General features: G+C 32.2%; 1 protein-coding gene across 2 annotated transcripts; it reads right to left on the reverse strand.

Annotated features, from left to right (window-relative positions):
* Positions 1 to 8: 8 nt before the first annotated feature.
* LOC112052227 (Golgi resident protein GCP60) lies at positions 9 to 15293 on the reverse strand. Of its 2 annotated transcripts, none has more exons than XM_024091228.2 (10): positions 15063 to 15293; positions 13284 to 13497; positions 12486 to 12554; positions 11623 to 11727; positions 10173 to 10445; positions 8506 to 8588; positions 7754 to 7942; positions 6952 to 7071; positions 4440 to 4558; positions 9 to 3167 (listed from the first exon to the last, which is right to left on the reverse strand). In XM_024091228.2, the coding sequence occupies exons 1-10, from the start codon at positions 15205 to 15207 to the stop codon at positions 3051 to 3053; spliced, it is 1434 nt and encodes a 477-aa protein (XP_023946996.1). In that variant the 5' UTR covers positions 15208 to 15293; the 3' UTR covers positions 9 to 3050. The 2 variants fall into 2 exon arrangements, with proteins under 2 accessions (XP_023946996.1, XP_023946995.1); XM_024091227.2 differs by having other exon boundaries at positions 8506 to 8591.
* Positions 15294 to 19031: the final 3738 nt, after the last annotated feature.

Here is a 19031-nt window from a genome sequence, read left to right on the forward strand (position 1 = left end):
TAAAAACATTATATTTCTACTATCATTTATTTTCATTCGTTTTTCATTCACATAGTTACAATGAATACAGTCTATTTATTAAAGAATTACCTTAGTATCTAATAACTTTGTGAAGCAAGAAAAGATGGGTGAGTTACAAGAATTTTTCACAGCTGCTACACATGGACTTAAACATTAGTTGTAATACTGTCATAATACTATGTATGTGTAATATTCAGACAGTATTACAAACACCACTGTCATTCATCATTGTCTGTAAAATTCTTTTAGTAATAATTTTCTATGAACAGACTATTTAATTTCTTTGTTTCCTATATAATATGATAATAGATATACATCTAATAAAATGTTTTGAAAATTCCAACAAACCATTAATTAAGACAGATAATAGAGCTTTACAATATTTTGTATATAATCATACAAATAATAATAATTTATAATATAAAATATCTAACATTATATAATACTATGTATGTGACATAGGTACTTAAGGATAACAGAAAACTAGGAACAACAGATGTATGACGCATAAAAAAATTTAAAAACGAAAATAACGAATACAGACACACCTTTTGGGAATCAACGACCTGCGCCGAAAGAGTTTCTTTTGACTTTTTATGTAACTTTTAATGTGTTTTCTGATCAGACTTTAAGTAAAATGAATTTTTAAATACCAGTGTAAAAAGTATTTAGTATATATTGATTTTACAATTTACATACCTCTACATCTGTACAAACAGATATAATACAGCATAAAAACCGAATATGTAGATATTTGGTTTCAAATAAGAATTAAGCAGTATTGAAAATTGGCATACAGACTGGCAAGAAAGACTGATAGAGCATTGATAAGCTGTTATCCTACTAATATTATAAACGCGAAAGTTTGTTTTGATGTTTGCTTGGTCGTTTGTTACTCTTTAACGCCGCAACTACTGAACCGATTTGGCTGAGCTTTGGAATTGAAATAGATTTTACTCTGGATTAACACATGGGCTACTATTCATCCTGGAAAACTGACAAAAAAATAAACAATTGACTAGAGTTGGCTAATAAAAGTAGAGACTAAAATCACCAGGCAAATCAAAAAAAAATTCTATGTAAATATTACATATTGAAAAAAAACAATATTAAATTTGAGTGATTTAAATATTTGCACTATTGTTTTGAGAATGCCCTCCATTTTTTGTTTTAAATTTGCTGATTGATTTCAGTCTCTACTTTCATTAGCCAAACAATAGTTTCTAACCAAAATATTTTTATTTAAACAGTCTAATAAAAGCTCTTCAGATTTTAGCACTATTGGTTATTTTATTAATCTTTTTTGCCAAACTGTAGGCTCTTTTTATATTTTTGACACAAATTTATGTTAGCAACACTGAATCACAGACTAAAAATATAATAGTACAACAACATTTAAATAGAATCGCTATTTAATAATTTATTGTTAAACATACATATTTATATATTATTTATTCAGTTATCTACCTATTTAAATGTTAATTATTCATACATACTCATAAATAATAAAGTAAAACTGGTATGTATTTAAGTACATGGTTACTTTTTTTTAGATCAACCTAATATACTATGACCTCTTAGAATGTGCACTTTCACAAATATTCAACAATAAAATATTTCTATGTCGTTATATACTAAAGCTATACTCGATGTGCACTGTTCTACCAACAAAAAAATTACAAAGGAAGGTAGAACACGCATGTCATTTCGTAACTAATTTATTTCAAATTATGTATTGTTTTTTCATAAAATTTTATTTAAAATATATTAACAATATCGAAAAGGGTAGTTGACTCATATCTTTAATATAAACAATATTAATTTCGTGTATTACATGGAATGAGCGTCGGAATATATATCGATATCAATTAATAAAAGTTAAGGATTTCTTATAAAACTTAATTTAATTATCGCGTATTTTTTCCAATCGTCGAAAAAGCTGACATCTATTTTGTGACGTCACTAACATACTTGATGTACTAAAACTGGAACTATAAAATTGATTTATCTAATATTTATGGCAAACGCTCCGTTTATAAGGTATGAAACAGTTAAAATATAGACCATCATAGCCGACAGGCGTTTTGGCTCTTATTGTCAAAAACATAATATTTAAAAACTAAAATTTTTATGTATCAAAAATATATGAAAAACAAATTTCAATTAAGAACATTTAAAAAAAAGTGTCAAGTAGCCTATTGTTCTATGCTTTTTAATGAAATTTATTTTCATTAATTTAAAAAAAGTTAATTATAATAATATTATAAGGTGTGAAATGACTAACGATTTATATCCTCATTATAAATTTGTTTGTTGGTAAGCAGTGCACATCGAGTATGGCTTTAGTATAAATTGTCATGTTTATAAATAATTATTATTATCTGAATTAGAATAATTTTAATACATTTTTTTATAAATAATGTTATAATAATCTTAACGTTTATTTATCTTTCAATTAATGAATACTTCTAAACTTAGAAGGCAGGTGGGATTTTTTTATTATATGTAAGGATTTTGTGTGAAACATTCAGAGACTAACAAAGACACATTCACCTAACTATGTAATGCATAGATATACTAATATATAGATAAAACATTGAAAAAAATCTTGCTCAAAATATTACCTAGGATAAACTATGTTATACTTTGATTTCACTAAGGTCTGTTGTAATAAATAAGTATGTAGGTCTAATGTAATTCTAATTTTGTACCGAAAATACCGAAGATGTGTTTTCAAACATACTAAATCTGCATTTTCTTTCTTTCTTTACAAGTTAGCCTTTGACTACATTATCATTAGCATTAATTGGGGTATGGCTGGCAAGATACAGTAAAATAGTGCTTATATTACATTAAGCATACTTTACATTGTTAAGTTATTACACAGTTATTTAAGGTAATGTTCAATGTTGCATCTATTAGTTATATATCGATGACGAAATGCATTAAAATTATTCAATTCATATTAGTTTTGTAACATTTATTAATATTATTATTACGTATTATTATTTATATATATATTTACTAATTTATTGAGTATAATATACTTTGTAATATAAAGTTTTAGATCGCCACAGACTGTAAGTGTTATCGAATTTTAATAAATAAACGCCTTCGCCTGGGTATGTGTGTGAACCGGCATATACCTGTAATGAGATTCATAATATTATATCAGCTAAATATTATAGTAGGGGAGCCCGGGATGCTAAATTTGCAGTTACACGAGCGTCATGGGGATCGATTACATTTGGTAGATAAAAAGATATAGGAAGAATAAATGGTTTTTTACTTTTTTCGCTTTTAGCGGTGGAAAAAAAAGACTACAGACTTTAAAAGCAATTTATATTAATAATTATAATAATATAAATTGCTTTTAAATATAAAATTAAATTAAATAATCTTTGGTTTACTGAAATTTTCAGAAAATTTTAGCGATTACTTAGGAGGTTATTTCCTTCAAAATAAGTCAAAAATTAATCGTTCGCGCTCATAATTTGAGAACTAAAATATAAGAGTTTTATTTTGTAACTTTGAAACCCTCCCATTCCATTACGTTACGCTCAAATCGTCAGATTTTTGAAATGCACACCTTTTAGCTATCAACTCACCTAAGTAATCTTAATCTGACGTGCTGGTTGAGTATTTCTGAAGTTAGTTTTTTTTGGTTGCCCTAAACGTACCCACCAATATTAAGGACTCATACTTGGTGGAGGAACTCAACAACGTGCAAGGTATAGTCCCTTACGTAAATAAATAAATTAATAAAGTAAATGTGTGTTGATTTATAAATTATCAAAACTCTTGGGTGTTAAACTGCACTATACGATCGTGTACTTAGTTCGAGATAAGTTTATAAAATGGTGGTAAACACAAAAAAAATAAACCTTGGCTGAGTTTGTTGTGGGCTTCTCGGTCCAACGCGCGTTTACAAGGAACCCTCGTAACTTTAATTTTAACTTTTCGACTATTATTACTACCATTAGATTAAATTAAATTATGACATAATGTTGACCTTTCAAAACTAGTTACTACTTAGTCGAGGTTACTACAACATTGATGATTTCCTTAAAGATAAAAGCGCTTGGAGGCCATTGGATCAGCTTCCACCTTCACACAGGAAATAAAACTATAAGAAATTGTAATTGTTATCAATTGTAAATTATAATACTGTATGACTTTTTCAAAAGAGCAACTGTTGAGTTTCTTGCCGGTATCTTCTCAGCAGAACCTGCCTTCCGAACCGGTGGTAGAATCTTTACAAATAGTCAACTGACGTGTCAAAAGTGCTTGTAAACTGAGCCTACTTGAAATAAATGATTTTTGATCTGATTTTGATTTGATTTGAAAAGTGCTTGTAAGCCTAATTGAAATAAATGAATTTTGAATTTTTTGAATTTTTTCCTATAATGATGAAATACCTGAGTGTGACAATCCCGCCTGTATATTGGTACGATGAGGCTGACGGGTGGGCGCCCGCCGCTCGCTCCGCGTCTCTCATCGCCTATCTCAGGGTCAGCTGATTCATTTATTGTGTACTCTGTAACGTGTTTGTATTAGTCAGTTACTTTGTTCATATTCGTATTTTAGTATTCGGAATTCGTTTCTAATAGGGATGATGACAGTTTTTAACCGACTTCAAAAAGGAGGAGGTTCTCAATTCGGTCGGTATTTTTTTTTTTTTTTTTATGTATGTACACCGATTACTCTAAGACGCCTGGACCGATTTCAAAAATTCTTTTTTTGTTTGAAACGGTATAGTCCCCATTTGGTCCCATTGCCATCATGTCAAGATCTGATGATGGGATCCTGGAGAAATTGAGGGGAACTTTCAAAAATTATATGGGTGTCTAGTGTGTTCGTATACTTTTCCATTTAGTACTTTTAAGCACTACAATTTCATGAAGGTTTAAAATCGATCTGATGATGGAGTCATAAAATAGACGAGGGAACTCCTCGGCGATTTACAGCAGTTACCTTGTGTTTGGGCTTGATTTATTTGTATTAATGAGAACTTTCCACATAGATAGGTTGTGACTGTCATTTAGGGGTTTGGTGATGAAGACCAAGGACAATCAAGGGAACTCCTTAACAATTTACAGCAACTAACTTGTGTTTGGCCTTGATTAATTCGTATTGCTGAGAACTTTCTACCTAGATGAGTTGTGTCTGTTATTAGGGGTCTGATGATGAAGACCAAGGTCAATTAAGGGAACCCCTTAACGGTTTACGGTAGCTACCTTGTGCTTGGGCTTGATTAATTTGTATTGCTGAGAATTTTGTACCTAGATGGGTTGTGACTGTCATTAGGGGCCTGATGTATTCATTTGAGATGAAATTTTACACTAAAAATGGAAAAATAATAAAAATTTTAATAAAAAAAATACAACCGACTTCAAAATCTAAAAACGTTCCCACTAAACTAAAAAGTGAAAAATAACATCATAATATGTTCTACCTGCTGATCAGTATGAAGGCGGTGCTTAGCCGGTGTTGTCTTAATTTAAGCTTAGCACCGCCTTCATACTGATCAGCAGGTAGAAAATATTATGATGTTATTTTTCACTTTTTAGTTTAGTGGGAACGTTTTTAGATTTTGAAGTCGGTTGTATTTTTTTTATTAAAATTTTTATTATATAAATTGTTTATAAATTAAGAGTATGCTAATAGTAAAGCAATTTTGTAAAAGTAACAGGGTATCTGCGATCATTACTTTCGGAGCTACAGGGATTTAAATGGTTTTTTCAGATTTGCGACGCTGCCGCGGATCCCTGAAAAATGCCCCATACAAAATGGCACGAACTAATGACGTCATAGGTAATGTAATGATCGTTAGATTTGTATGCGTTCAAACAAAATTACTAATATCTTTGTTATTTGTGCGTTTATGTTTATAGTCACATTTAATGTAAGGAAGCTAAAACTGTATGAATTTTCATCTTATTACGAAAAAAGATTTTTAATAGATTTTGAAATTTTATAATCATATTTTGCAAATATCCAGACAATCTCTGCTTTTTATGTATAAATTAGTTAACATTGACCTTATTTACCCGAATGTATCATAAAAATCAATATATTAAAACCTAGTCATCATCACCATTATGACAACGAAATTTCTTTTTGCATGTTACAGCCGAAAAAGTGTAATAAGACAATTTTCGACACACAGAAGTCCCGACCGCGGTATGACCGGCTCTCTCCTCTTTCGTGTCCATAAAAGCCCCTCGAGCGTTTGTCACAAATATTTAGTCTTAAAATTATATCTATAGATAAACCTTAGTAATATGGTCCCGTTTTACCCTTGGGGTTGGAAATCTAAAAAAACGTGAATCGAATATTGATTGTGGGCATGGAATACCGATGCTGACACGAATTTTTACGTTCTAGGGTTCAAAGATTTGCCAAACGTAGACAATTTTTTATCGAAATTCATAAACAACTACACTGGTATTCACTAGAACCGCTGGTATCACTTTAACGTTGTTTCGGTAATTTCCACAGACAGAACTTGTGTGCAAAGGTCATTAAAGCCTATAGCTCCACAGTTATGGGTCAAACTAAAAGCCGAGACAACAGTTGGTAAAAATGAATTTAAAACCTAGAAAAAGTTATTTTCCAACACGCCAAGAATAAAGGACTCTCTTCCCTTTATTTAATTTTTCATACTTAATTTGTGCAGAAAAAACAAATAATAAGACAAAAAGTATAGTACAGATAAAGTATAGTTCATGTCCTCTAAACCCCTCATGCTTTTTTCCCAAATAATTGGTCTGAAAATTCTATTAGACAAGTCTAACATAGGTGTTCCGAGATTCACAACAGAGTCTTCCTCTGATGAATCAACATTTGCTTGCTTCCGCATTTAGTACATATGATTGACAATCTCAAGACATAATTATTATTAAATAGGTATCTAATAATGTAATGTACCTTCGTCGTCATTGTCGTCGTTGTCATCGTCGTTGTTGTCGTATTCGTCGTCGCTTTCGGCAACGACCACAGTCACATCTGACGTTGGGGACTTGCTCCACTCGAAGTACAAACCAAAACCTAAAATGAAACAAATAATGAGCTACTATCAAATTGTATCCTTGTATTGTAAATTGTTTTCATCACTTTTTAACACGTTTATATTAGCTTCACTTGTAACTATGTATATAAGATAATCTTGGAATCTTAATTTAACCCACTTCCCGGTCTTCGATTAGGATGAAATTTTGCACACGCTCTGAGTTCTGATGACAATACATGACTAGCTAAGAAACGTCATCAACGTCAAGGACTGGCTGTTTGAAATCCACCCCCATGATACGGATAACAAATAAAAGGATTTGCTGTCAGGAGTACGAAAATATAGTGACTTAAATTCAATATTTCTAATTTTTAGTGCGTGTTTCTTGGTTTTTGAAATAATTTAAAGTTATTATTATTTTCTCTGATTATTTACCTACTTTTTCAAGAGGATTCTTAGTACTTAACATGAAATAATGAATTATTAGAGTACTTCATCATTTATTACTATAATAATGACAGTCTGAACCAGAATGAGCCTTCCTGCTCTGGCCTCTATGCATTTATTTTATTGGACAAGATCCCAATATCCCAGGCTACTTACCTATGTCATAGTTGTCTGTGGTGAGTGGGCACTCTAATGGTGACAGTCTCTCAATGCCTTCACTGTCTCGCAAACTCTTTCATAGTGGACAAGATCCCAATATCCCACACTACTTACCTATGTCATAGTTGTCTGTAGCAAACTCGTAGCAGATGCACCTGGCTCGATGGTGAGTGGGCACTCTAACGGTGACAGTCTCTCCATGCCCCACAGTGAGTCTGCCCCCACTGGCGCGGGCGGATTCCTTGAATTGAACTATGTCTCCGCGTGTCCACATTCGGACATCTTCTACCGGTGACACCAAATCTAGAATCAATTAAAAATAAAATTAAGAGGTTCCAAATGGTATTTTCTCAAATGCTTTTGGTATTTTATACAGTACTAATTTTTAGAATTTAAACTATCGTGAGTGTTATTCATATTAATTGATTATGTAACACGGCTAAAACTCACGTGATCCAAACATTGGATGATGGATGGACAGATGGATCGTGCCGCGATGCATGAACCAGCTCATGCTACTAACTAAGGGCCCCGTATGGGTTCAAAACTAGTCGGGCATACTCCGACCTAATATCACGTGAGTTTTAGCAGTGTTACATAATCAATTAGTACTATAATTTATTTAATATTTTTATATTCTGAGAAGAGACTCGCGCTCAGCAGTGAACTGAATATGGTTTGATAATGATGATACAATATTACTTGTAAAACACATTTTTTTTTAAATATTCTGTCTATGGACGAAGTTGTACTATGCAGTGGTGGCAGATAGAAACAAATGAATAATTCTAACTATTTCAAAGAGACAAAATTTACAATTTAATTTTTAACAAATACATATAATAATTAACTTATAAATTCCTTACCGTCACCGTCAGATTCTTCCTCCTCTCCCCGCGACTCCTCATTATAGTCGTTGATGTCAATCTTCTCTGATGTCTGCATGGATCTGCTGAACAATATTTGTATTACCCAACAGAATACTGCTTCTGCTTTATGTCAGTGTAGGTATTAGTTTAGATTATAAGGTTATGTTAAAGACGTAATAGTCAGTGAAAGACTAAGATTAAGTTATTGGACATTATCTTAGTATAATAATAATGTACCTATTATAAGTTTAGGTTAAAGATAAATTACTAATTACTCACATAAGTAGGCTAGATCGTAATTTTATGAAGTACCAAATTGGTACTTAAAAAAAGGTTGTTGGCCGTATTTATGGCATTACCCGATCTGTGGTTCAAGCTGAAACTCAGCGCTACATGTCCTAATTTTAATGGTCACGCACATTATGCTGAGCTAGGGCCATTTTCTGGGTTATGCCACACATCGCAGGGGTCCTGGATGTCCTGGTGTACTGGAGATATTGTGATGTGTGGCATAATTTCGAAAAAACGCATTTTTCTTTTTTTCTTTCTTATGAAACAGCGAAAATTATAAACAAAAACTGATTTGTAGACAAAGAAATAGAAGACTGATTGGTGTGCCATTGTCAGTCAAATGATATTCGATTTTGCCCCAAATTTAACATCACAGCAATCTACACTGAATCCTTATTTTCCGCAATAATTTAAGCCATACATACATACAGCATAATTATAATTTGCAACAAGTTAAAGTTGCTTTATATTTTTTTATAAAAATGAAAATTGTTGAACTAAAAAACAAAGCACGCAGCATGACACCAAATGTCAAATCACTATCTGGTTTGGTTTCTGAGTCCATACATGAGTTGTTCTCTTTTTTAACCCCCCGAAGCAAAAACAAGAGGTGTTATAGGTTTGACGTTTCTGTTTCTGTCTGTCTGTGGTACCATAGCTCCCAGACGGATGAAGCCATTTCAATTTAGTATTTTTTGTAATAAAGGTTACTTATGTGTAAGTGTTCTTAGACATAATATTTGGTGAAAATTGGTTGAGCCAAAAAGAATAACTGAATGTTTGCAAATATACTTGAGTATTGTAGTACTGGGCGTAGTACTGGGCGGCCTGCTAAGCTTCTGGAGAGAGCTCGGCTGGATGGAATAAATCCAGCGGGAACCTACACCGAGGGACCCACGCACAACGGCCAAACACTTGGCTAAGTGCGGAAACGGCCCAGAAGAAAGAAGAAGATATACTTGAGAGAGGTCTCAAATGAAAGCGCACTGAAAGAGAATATTGATGACTTCATCGAGAGTGTTTATATATATGTTTGATGAGAAAATTGGTGGTGGGAAAATTGAGACATGGAAATCCGACTGTTTATATTGGAATAAAAATAAACAGTTTTCTTCTTTGATCCAGCTCACATATGATGATAGAAATAATTTCTTGTAAAAGTCTTTATTCTAGATAATTTCTTGACCTTTGGGGGTTTTTCATAATATTGAATGTGATAAATGCTTTATAGTATCTATTCATCTATTACTTTCTCTGTTTATGCTCTTAATACTATCACTTTAAAGCCAGAGAAAGCATTATGTATACATATTTTATCAAGCATAGTAGTAGCAAGTAAAAGCAAATTTATCAAAATTAATCAATTCACTCACTTATTATCCGTAGCTGCCAGTTCACTATCATTCAAATTGCAATCTTTTTCCTCTTTTTCATTATCATTCTCGTCATCGGAATCCTTGCATTTAATATTCGAGTTGGCAAGTCTCTGGTCTACAGCTAACTGTTGTATGTACTGTTGGTAGTGCTGGTCCTGCAACTGTCTGATCAGGATTGCCTGCTGGTCAAAGTTGCCAGGGTACTGCTGTTGAGCGTATTGCAGGAACTGCTCGTATGTTTGTGCATTCAATGCATCTTTTATCCTTTGTCTGAAATTACGATTAAAGAATCATTTATTAATAGGCTATTTGACATTTTTTTTTAATGGTCTTAAATAGTTTATTATCGTTCAACTAGAAAAAAAAATTCTATGTTTTTTTTGAGACATGAACATGAAAATTTTAGCTTTTAAATATGTTTTTGACAATACCAAGCCAAAACGGCTGTCGGGCATGATGGTCTATATTTCAACTATTTCATGACGTCACTATAACAAATCCCTCTTGCGTTTTACAAAAATATTAGTAATAAACAATTTGTTTGACGTTTAGTACATCAAGTAACATTGTGACGTCACAAAATGGATGACAGTTTTTGACGTTTGAAAACTTAAAAAAAAATACATGATTTTTAAATTAAGTTTTATGAGAAATCCTTAACTTTTATTAATTAATATCTATTTATTTCGGATCCTTATACCATGTACCACGCGAAATAAATATTGTTTAAATTAAATTTGATATGAGTCAACTACCCTATTATGTCAGGCATGAATAGTAGAGGTTCAGTAAAAATGGTTCGCAAATAATATTAGTATTGCGCAAATGGGTGAAACAAGGTGTCATGTGTGCACTTTATAAATGCAATAAAGATAGCACTGATGCAATATCTTCAAAAATGTAACTAAAAAAATTCTGAAAATGTCATTTTCATTAATGCAGAATAATTTTACATAGTACAGTATGCTCTAAATGAGTGATATGGGCACTAGAGATGTATATGAGCTATTTTCAGCATCTATAAAATTAAATATTTTATAAAATATAAAACTTTCAGTATGTTCTATAATAAACAGCTGAATTAAAGAAGATGTAAAACGATGTTACCATAATAGAAACTAAAAATCTGTACTCTATACTAATTCATAAAGCTGAACACATTAATCTCAGGAACTACTGGTCCGATTTGAAAAATTCTTTCAGTGTTAGATAGCCCATTTATCGAGGAAGGCTATAGGCCATATATTATGCTCGTACTCCTACGGGAACGGGAACCACGCGGGTGAAACCGCGCGGCCTCAGCTAGTAAATAATTATAAGTAATATTTAACTTCAGTAATATTTAACAATTAAAAACTAATTTAGTTCAGTTTTTTTTTAAGATTAACAAATTAAGGAATGTTAAGATTAGTGTTAGTGTTGTCAATAAATGAAATAATTATCATACACTTGTTGTTCTTCTGTTACAACTGCACTCTCTTGTTTTTGTTTCTCCACAATTATTCTGTTTTGCAGTTCCATATGAGCTTTTTCCTCCTCAGCTCTTTTTAACCTATGCACAAAACATTAACATGAATAAACTAATGATTCTGTAAAATAATATTTTCAGTGTGTTTTATTAATAAATGTAGTGGAATTCTGATACTATATATGCTTTTTTAGTAAAAAGTTTTCCCGCGTCGTTGTTTTTAACAAATCCCGCGGGATATAATTTATACCTGGGATAAAAAGGAGACTAAATGTTTTTTAAAAACCCATTAATTTTTTTTAGATCAGCTGACCAAAGAATAGCCAAGACAAACAGACAGGCAAAAATTTTAAAAGTTGATTTATGTTTTAGTATTGTGTAAATAACTTTATGCACTTGATAAAACACAGTTATTTATAAATCACAGACAGACACTTCAATAATTTATTTATATAAGAAAATTTGTGTTATCCTGTTATGTGTTATCCAAATATGACCAATATTCCTATTGTCCTCCAACTAATCGGAACCTCAAGATCGAAAGCCACATAGACTTACTACTGGACCAATAAGCTAACCCAATAATAAGAATTACTTGTTTAGAGTAAATATTAATATCATCACAAAATCCACTTGACATACAAAGATGAAATTTGGCAGGGAGGTAGTTTACAGTTAGTAGACGTCCATTAAGAATGATTTTCAAGAGGGCCGGATTAAGAAAGTCTAGAGACGGACGAAGTCGCGGGCGTCCGCTAGTACTGTATATTAGAGAAAATATTATTCCACTTGACTTGTAAACTAGGTACTTATTCCACTTGACTTGTAAACAAGGTACTTACTCTTGTTGCTTTTTATTCTCTAAATCCTTTTGTATCGCCTCTAAATATGGTTTGAAAAGAGGACATAATCTGAAATAAAAGATTTTTTTATAGAATAGATACCATAATAATTTTAATTTTCAATTTACTAGAATGCTACAAGTATAAATTAATCGTAGTCGTAGATGGGAGGACAATGTCAGAAAAATAGCAGGTGTCACTTGGAATAGACAGGCAAATAACCAATCAGTGTGGCGGGCTCTAGTGGAGGCCTATGCTGTAAAGCACGACAATCTCAGCACGCCGGTGTCAATCAAATAAATTTTAAGATATTTGTGATTGTTTAATAAAGGCTATTATTATTATTATTATTACAAGAATAAATGTAATTACAGGAGGAAATGTTTGGAGAAAACATGGATTTTACCATTATAAAAGTAGCCTATATAATAATCTAAGTTATAGTGTAATTCCATTCAAAATTTCAGGCAAATTAATAGTTGCAATGCGAAAGTGCCGCTGTACACACACAGCCTTTAATTTTTATAATATCAGTGCATATGTTATTTATTTAAATCACTATGCAACTAACTATATTGTAATGTGTGGCATAACGTAGCAATAAAGATATTTTCTTTCTTTCTTTCAACTCGGTTATTTTCATTTTATAGTGAGAATATGGGAATAAAATATAGCCTATGACAGTCACAAAACTAATGTAGCTCTTTAGTGGTAAAAGCTAAGTGGTATAATTATTTGCTAGATACAGAGCATAACACGACAAACTTTACCTCTTTTTAATATTAAGTATAGATTTACCTATCTAGTGTGTGTATAAATCCAGCCATTGCTTGAACCTGTGACATTTGCCCCAAAGCCTGCCATGCGGCCCTGCGGTCCCGACCAATGACATCTAACACGCCCAGTGGAGGTGCAGAGTTTGGATCCAGGGGCCCGTGAGCAGCTTGCTGTGTATAAGCTACAAGTTTCAGCCGATCTTCATAGCTTAGATGCATGGCTTTGCCTTCTTTATCTGCAAAGTTGATTGTATGATATAATACATAACATAGTGGTGTGCACAAGGTTTTGAATTATACAAACAAATTAAAAATGAGGGTATTAATCACTAGTCATTTTACATCTAATAATAATTATAATAAACTTCTTCTTGAATCAATTAAAATCAATTTTATTAATATTGTTAGAACAATTAGATATCGTTATACATTATATATAACATTTTATAATAGGTACATAATTTCAAAATAAATATGATATGAAATGACATGCATTTTCTACCTTCATTTCTAAATTCTTTGTTGGTAAACAGTACTCAAGAGAGGCTACAATATAGTGATTTCTATCCTCATTTTTAAATTGATTGTTGGTAAACAGTACTCATCAAGAAAGGCTGTAGTATATGGTATGCACTATAGACAAAAATTGTACAAAATAGAAAATTCCTCCTCCAATACAGGTACCTATTGTATGCTCAGGGTGTGCATTGCGTTTATGCATCTATGAAGTACACGCCACTGTATATAAGTGTATGTAAATTGTACATATACTATACTAGCAGACACTCTTATATCTCCTTAATCCGGCCCTGTCACTATATCTGATCTTAGCGGATGACTACTAACTAAATGCCAAATTTAATCTTTGTATGTCAAGCAGTTTTTAAGATTTTGTGATAAGTGACCTTTCGCTTTTGCATATTTAGACAAACTAATAGAAAAATATAAATAACAAGCTTGACTTGACAAAAGTTATTCTGCCATAGACTACTCGCTATATGTATAAGCTGCATTTCATATAATTCTATTACAAAAACCTAAGAATAAGAGCCATGCATGACACATTTATCAAATATAAATTTCAGGAATTCATGATAACAAAGACTGTTAACAAATAATATAAATAACTGTAACTTTATGATAATAGCCCAAATACTTCACATACAACAAACAGAGTTGTGCAATTTCTTTTAAGCAAGTAAAATGATCAACATTAATTGATAACACAGAAAGCATTTTAAAATTAGTTGTAACCTTAATTATTACATGCAATATAATGCTGATACAGAGTTTAGATAAAATTTTACTACAATTATCATGGTTTTTTTATAACATAACTGGAATATGTTAGTCACTTGGTTTTAAAACTGTAATCAAAGTGATAAGACTATAACTGTATGTGTATTCAAAAGCAGAACAATGAGTTCTTCTATCCCATGTCATTTCTACCATCAAAACTATGTTTAAGCATACTAGGTCCAAGAAAATAAGCAACTACTCAATTATTTCTAATCTAAAAAATATTCTACTCATAAACTACTAATGTATTATAAAAACTGAAATAACAACATCTTCTTTGTAATGTTTGAGCCACAGAACACAATAATCTTCTCTAATATACATAACTCTATAAAATCAATTTACTCCTTTCCATCGAATTTCGGGAAGGAGGAAAATAAAGATGGTGTTAATTGGAAAATTCAGTAATAGATTAAAACAATGATAATGTATATTATTACTAGATATAGTTTTTAGTCATAGCGACGTTAATAATTCAGCTAATTCTAATGATTTCATCTACCTTTGTAAAAGAAGAGTCCATGTTTATATACTTCTTTTAGTGGCAGACCCCATTTACTTTCTTCGCTCTGTAAAATTCCTTGGTCAGTTTCTAGAGGAACTTTTATGGGATTTACTTTTTGATTAACTTCTCGTTTATTAGCCATTATAAAAGTAAAAACTACACTTATTAAATTACAAAACGATTCGGCTTCTTCGTGTTACAAAATGCAAATTATTATTTGACAATTGACATGACAATTTTGACAATGACAAGTGACTGAGATAAAGAGTATCAACATCGAGATACAGACTAAATTAAGTTTAAATGTTGTCTGTGCTATAGCCCTAAAATGAAACCAAAGAGTAAATTAATATAAAGTCTGACATATATCGTGTTTGAGTTGGTCGCTCAGACTAATTAGATAAAGAACTGCCTCGCAAGACATTATTTTTCTGTCAACGTATATGATCAACGATCTTATGCGATTATAAACACTGTCTCTAAAGAATCGATGTTTCATGATGATTTTTAAATGTATAAAAAAGTAAAGTAACTAAATACCATAGACTTAGAACAACTAGACGTAGCCATCGCGTGGCCGCCCGTGAGACAGCCTTATGTAAGGTTTTATGTGTGCGTGTGTATTATATTAGTATGTACACTACACTTGCATTCATAAATTACATAACAAAATGTTGCCATACACATTTATTTACACGTTTTTGGGGTAATCTGCAAATATAATTAGATGAAGTCCTACTACGATAAATAGGATCAGATATATTAAAAAGTAAGATTCTTTCAGATAATAAAAGAACTTTGTATTATTTAATTGTGTTTTCGGTGATAACTTAAATCATAACATGATATCAGTCCATTGCCTACAATTCTTACCTATGGTAGGAGCACAGGCTTTTAAACTTTCAGCTAATCTTTCTTGATACTAAAGATGTGAAATTTCGTGAGTGTGTGTTTGTTGTAATCTTTCAGCAAATACTACTAAACAAATTTCCCCAAATTTTGGCACACAAATAACCTGTAATAACACATAGGCTATTTATCCCAAAATTCCTACGGGAACGGGAACTACTTATGCGGGAGAAATCGAGCATATCCTCTAGTATTAAATACTAGCTGACGCCGCGCGGTATCACCCGCGTGGTTCCCGTTCCCGTAGGAATATGGGGATAATAAATAGCCTTCCTCGATAAATGGGCTATCTAACACCGAAAAATTTTTTCAAATCAGACCAGTAGTTCCTGAGATTAGCGCGTTCAATCAAACAAACAAACAAACAAACTCTTCAGCTTTATAATATTAGTATAGATTGATAGCACACGTTTAGCCATCATAACAAAATGTTGCCATACATCTTAGACTCTTGGTAAAGAGTGTAATCTTTACTTTATTAAGAATTAGTTACAGCGTCTTACCAAAAATTACTTAATTCTTTTATTTTAGTGGTAGTTTAGTAGGTGGGACATGGTCACATTTGAAGTAAATAAAGAAAAGGTTAGGTTTTGAAATATAGCGAAATACGAAATATTGCCATTGAAGATACTCTAGTTAACGCTTATCATATTCAATTAGCTTCGAATTCTAACAAATGTAGGCTATACACCGTGCTACCGGCCGCGTCTATAATCCGCCGCGACATGTATGTATCCATTACGAGAAACTCTATAGTAATATTAAAAATAAGCTGAAGCACATTCACACGCTATCGAAAAAAAAAATTAAAATTGATGAAAAAACTTCAGAACACCCTGTTTCATTCTGTTTGGAAAGAAGAAGTTAATGAACTTTAACCTAGTTTCAGAAATTTTGTTGTTTAATACCTACATACCTACTATTTTTGATACACCTAGTCGGCGGCAGTGTCTTTACTAGGGCTGTTAATAAAATATCGATATATCAAAATATCGACATTATCACTTAATAGCGATAAGTATTCATTACTAATATTTTTATGGGCGATATATCGATAGTTCGATATTGAAACGTAGATATCGATACTAGATATTTTTAACAAGTTTTATTTTTTATATCCCTCGCAAATTATTTAAACTAAAACATTATCAAACATAATCTACTTTACTTTATTTATACTTTATTACGTTTTTCATATTTTAGTTTATTTAATTGCATTTTATCGAAAATGTCACTGAAATAAGTGAAACGTAATGTATTCAGATAGTATACACTACTTTACCCTCAGACAAAACTTTAAACATGTTTAATCGTATTAATTTACTTGTCAATTTAGTTACATAAAAAAATAGTGAAGTTTAATAAATACTTAATTGTTAAAAGTTTTCATTTAGCAGAAAAAAATATTTTGAAATTATCGATATATCGAGAATCCGATATTTTAAAAAATAGCAAGCCCTAGTCTTTTGCGGTTTCCTTTTTGATAACGCCGCTCGCCGCCTAACCCGTAACTATTGTCGGCAATGTCCAAAAATAGGTACAGGTAAGAAATGTATCTTTCGATCGTTTCTTATAACGCAAGGTGATTGGTTGAGTCTTAATAATTCGATCATTCGGGTCACGGGTGTTTCGTGTTTTGTGTATCGTTACGACTCGACTTAAAGTATGTAGTTACTTGAGTCTTAAACTGAACATCCGTAGGACATGAATCGGAACCCTTTTTTTATTCGTTACAAGTTAGCCATCGACTACAATTTCACCTGACGGTAGTGTAGTAAGTGATTATGCAATCTGAAATGGAAACGGACTAACTTATTAACCGACACAAAAAAAGACGTACCGCCAAGCCGTGGATTCAAATACTCCCCGTATTTGAATCCACGGCTTGGCGGTACGTCTTTGTCGGTAGGGTGGTAACGAGCCACGATCGAAGTCTCCCACCAGCCAGGCCTGGACCAAAACACCAATCGGCCCAACCGAGGTTCGAACTCAGGACCTCCGTCTTGTAAATTCACCGCGCACACCACTGCGCCACGAAGGCCGTTAAAATTCCGAACTGATCGGATTTTAGGTTGCTATCCTGTAGAGTGATGTTGTACGACTGATCGACGAGTATTCGATCCAGATAATTGTTACAAGTCCAATTCAGTGTGGTGAACAAAAATCGTTCGCAGATTATTTGAGGCGCTGACGACCGCGTCACTCGCTCACGCACAAGTACTGATCGGGTATCAGAGATTCAATCAATCGCAATCGACACAGGTCTAGTACGGGTTAACACCCGTAAATAAAATAAAATTTAATTTAAAGAAATAGGTTAAAGTGAATGACCTCAAAGCTCAAAGGGACCGACGGGCTGCCGACGTGACTGCGGCGAGGAGGTAGGTAGATGTTTGAAAATACAGGATGTGTTAAAATAATCGATTTTTGAAAGTTTATTACAATTGTAACTCCTTGAATTGTACTTTGTTTTTTTTTTTAATAACACTGATGGATAATAGACATTGGGTACATTATGTGGGATTTTGGTTTAAGACGAATAACGTAGCGCGGTGTATATTATCATTCAAAGAAGTTTATGGTTTCTTACTAATGAAATGTAATTCCTTCGATTTTCCGCTCACTGCGGCTTTTGCAGCCTAAAATACAACACCCCACCATAGCACAATAACTTATAAATTAATATCGTAACCGCAATGTTGTACCACATAATACTCAATTTACTAAAAATTAAATAACTGCTTGGATACGTGTTGTATTTGTCAACCATCAATCAAACATTCGACGTTTGCCAAACAAAAAAATTGACCATGCTGAAAGTGACAAAAAAAATCTCGTGTCCCTATTTAATAAAAGCCGAGTGACATAAGCCTGTCACGCTCTAGAATCCAAAGTCACTTTAGGGCTACATCTGGTAGTTATATATCTATGCTAAATACAAATTAAATTCTAAACAAGGTATAAAAAACATTTGCATTTTTGCAACATACACATTTGACACTAATGACGGAATTGCATACAACTGTCATCTGTCAAATTGTCAATATCTTGGCCAAT

The sequence above is a fragment of the Bicyclus anynana genome, chromosome 16, assembly GCF_947172395.1.
Source record: "Bicyclus anynana chromosome 16, ilBicAnyn1.1, whole genome shotgun sequence".
Taxonomy (NCBI): Eukaryota; Metazoa; Arthropoda; class Insecta; order Lepidoptera; family Nymphalidae; genus Bicyclus; species Bicyclus anynana.

Coding starts and splice junctions, on each gene's coding strand:
- LOC112052227 (XM_024091227.2), bottom strand. CDS start 15,207: ATGGCTAATAAACGAGAAGTTAATCAAAAAGTAAATCCCATAAAAGTT. Junction 12,555..13,283: donor TTTATACACACACTAGATAG/GTAAATCTATAC, acceptor CTTTTATTTCAG/ATTATGTCCTCTTTTCAAAC. Junction 8,592..10,172: donor CTGGCAGCTACGGATAATAA/GTGAGTGAATTG, acceptor AATATTGTTCAG/CAGATCCATGCAGACATCAG.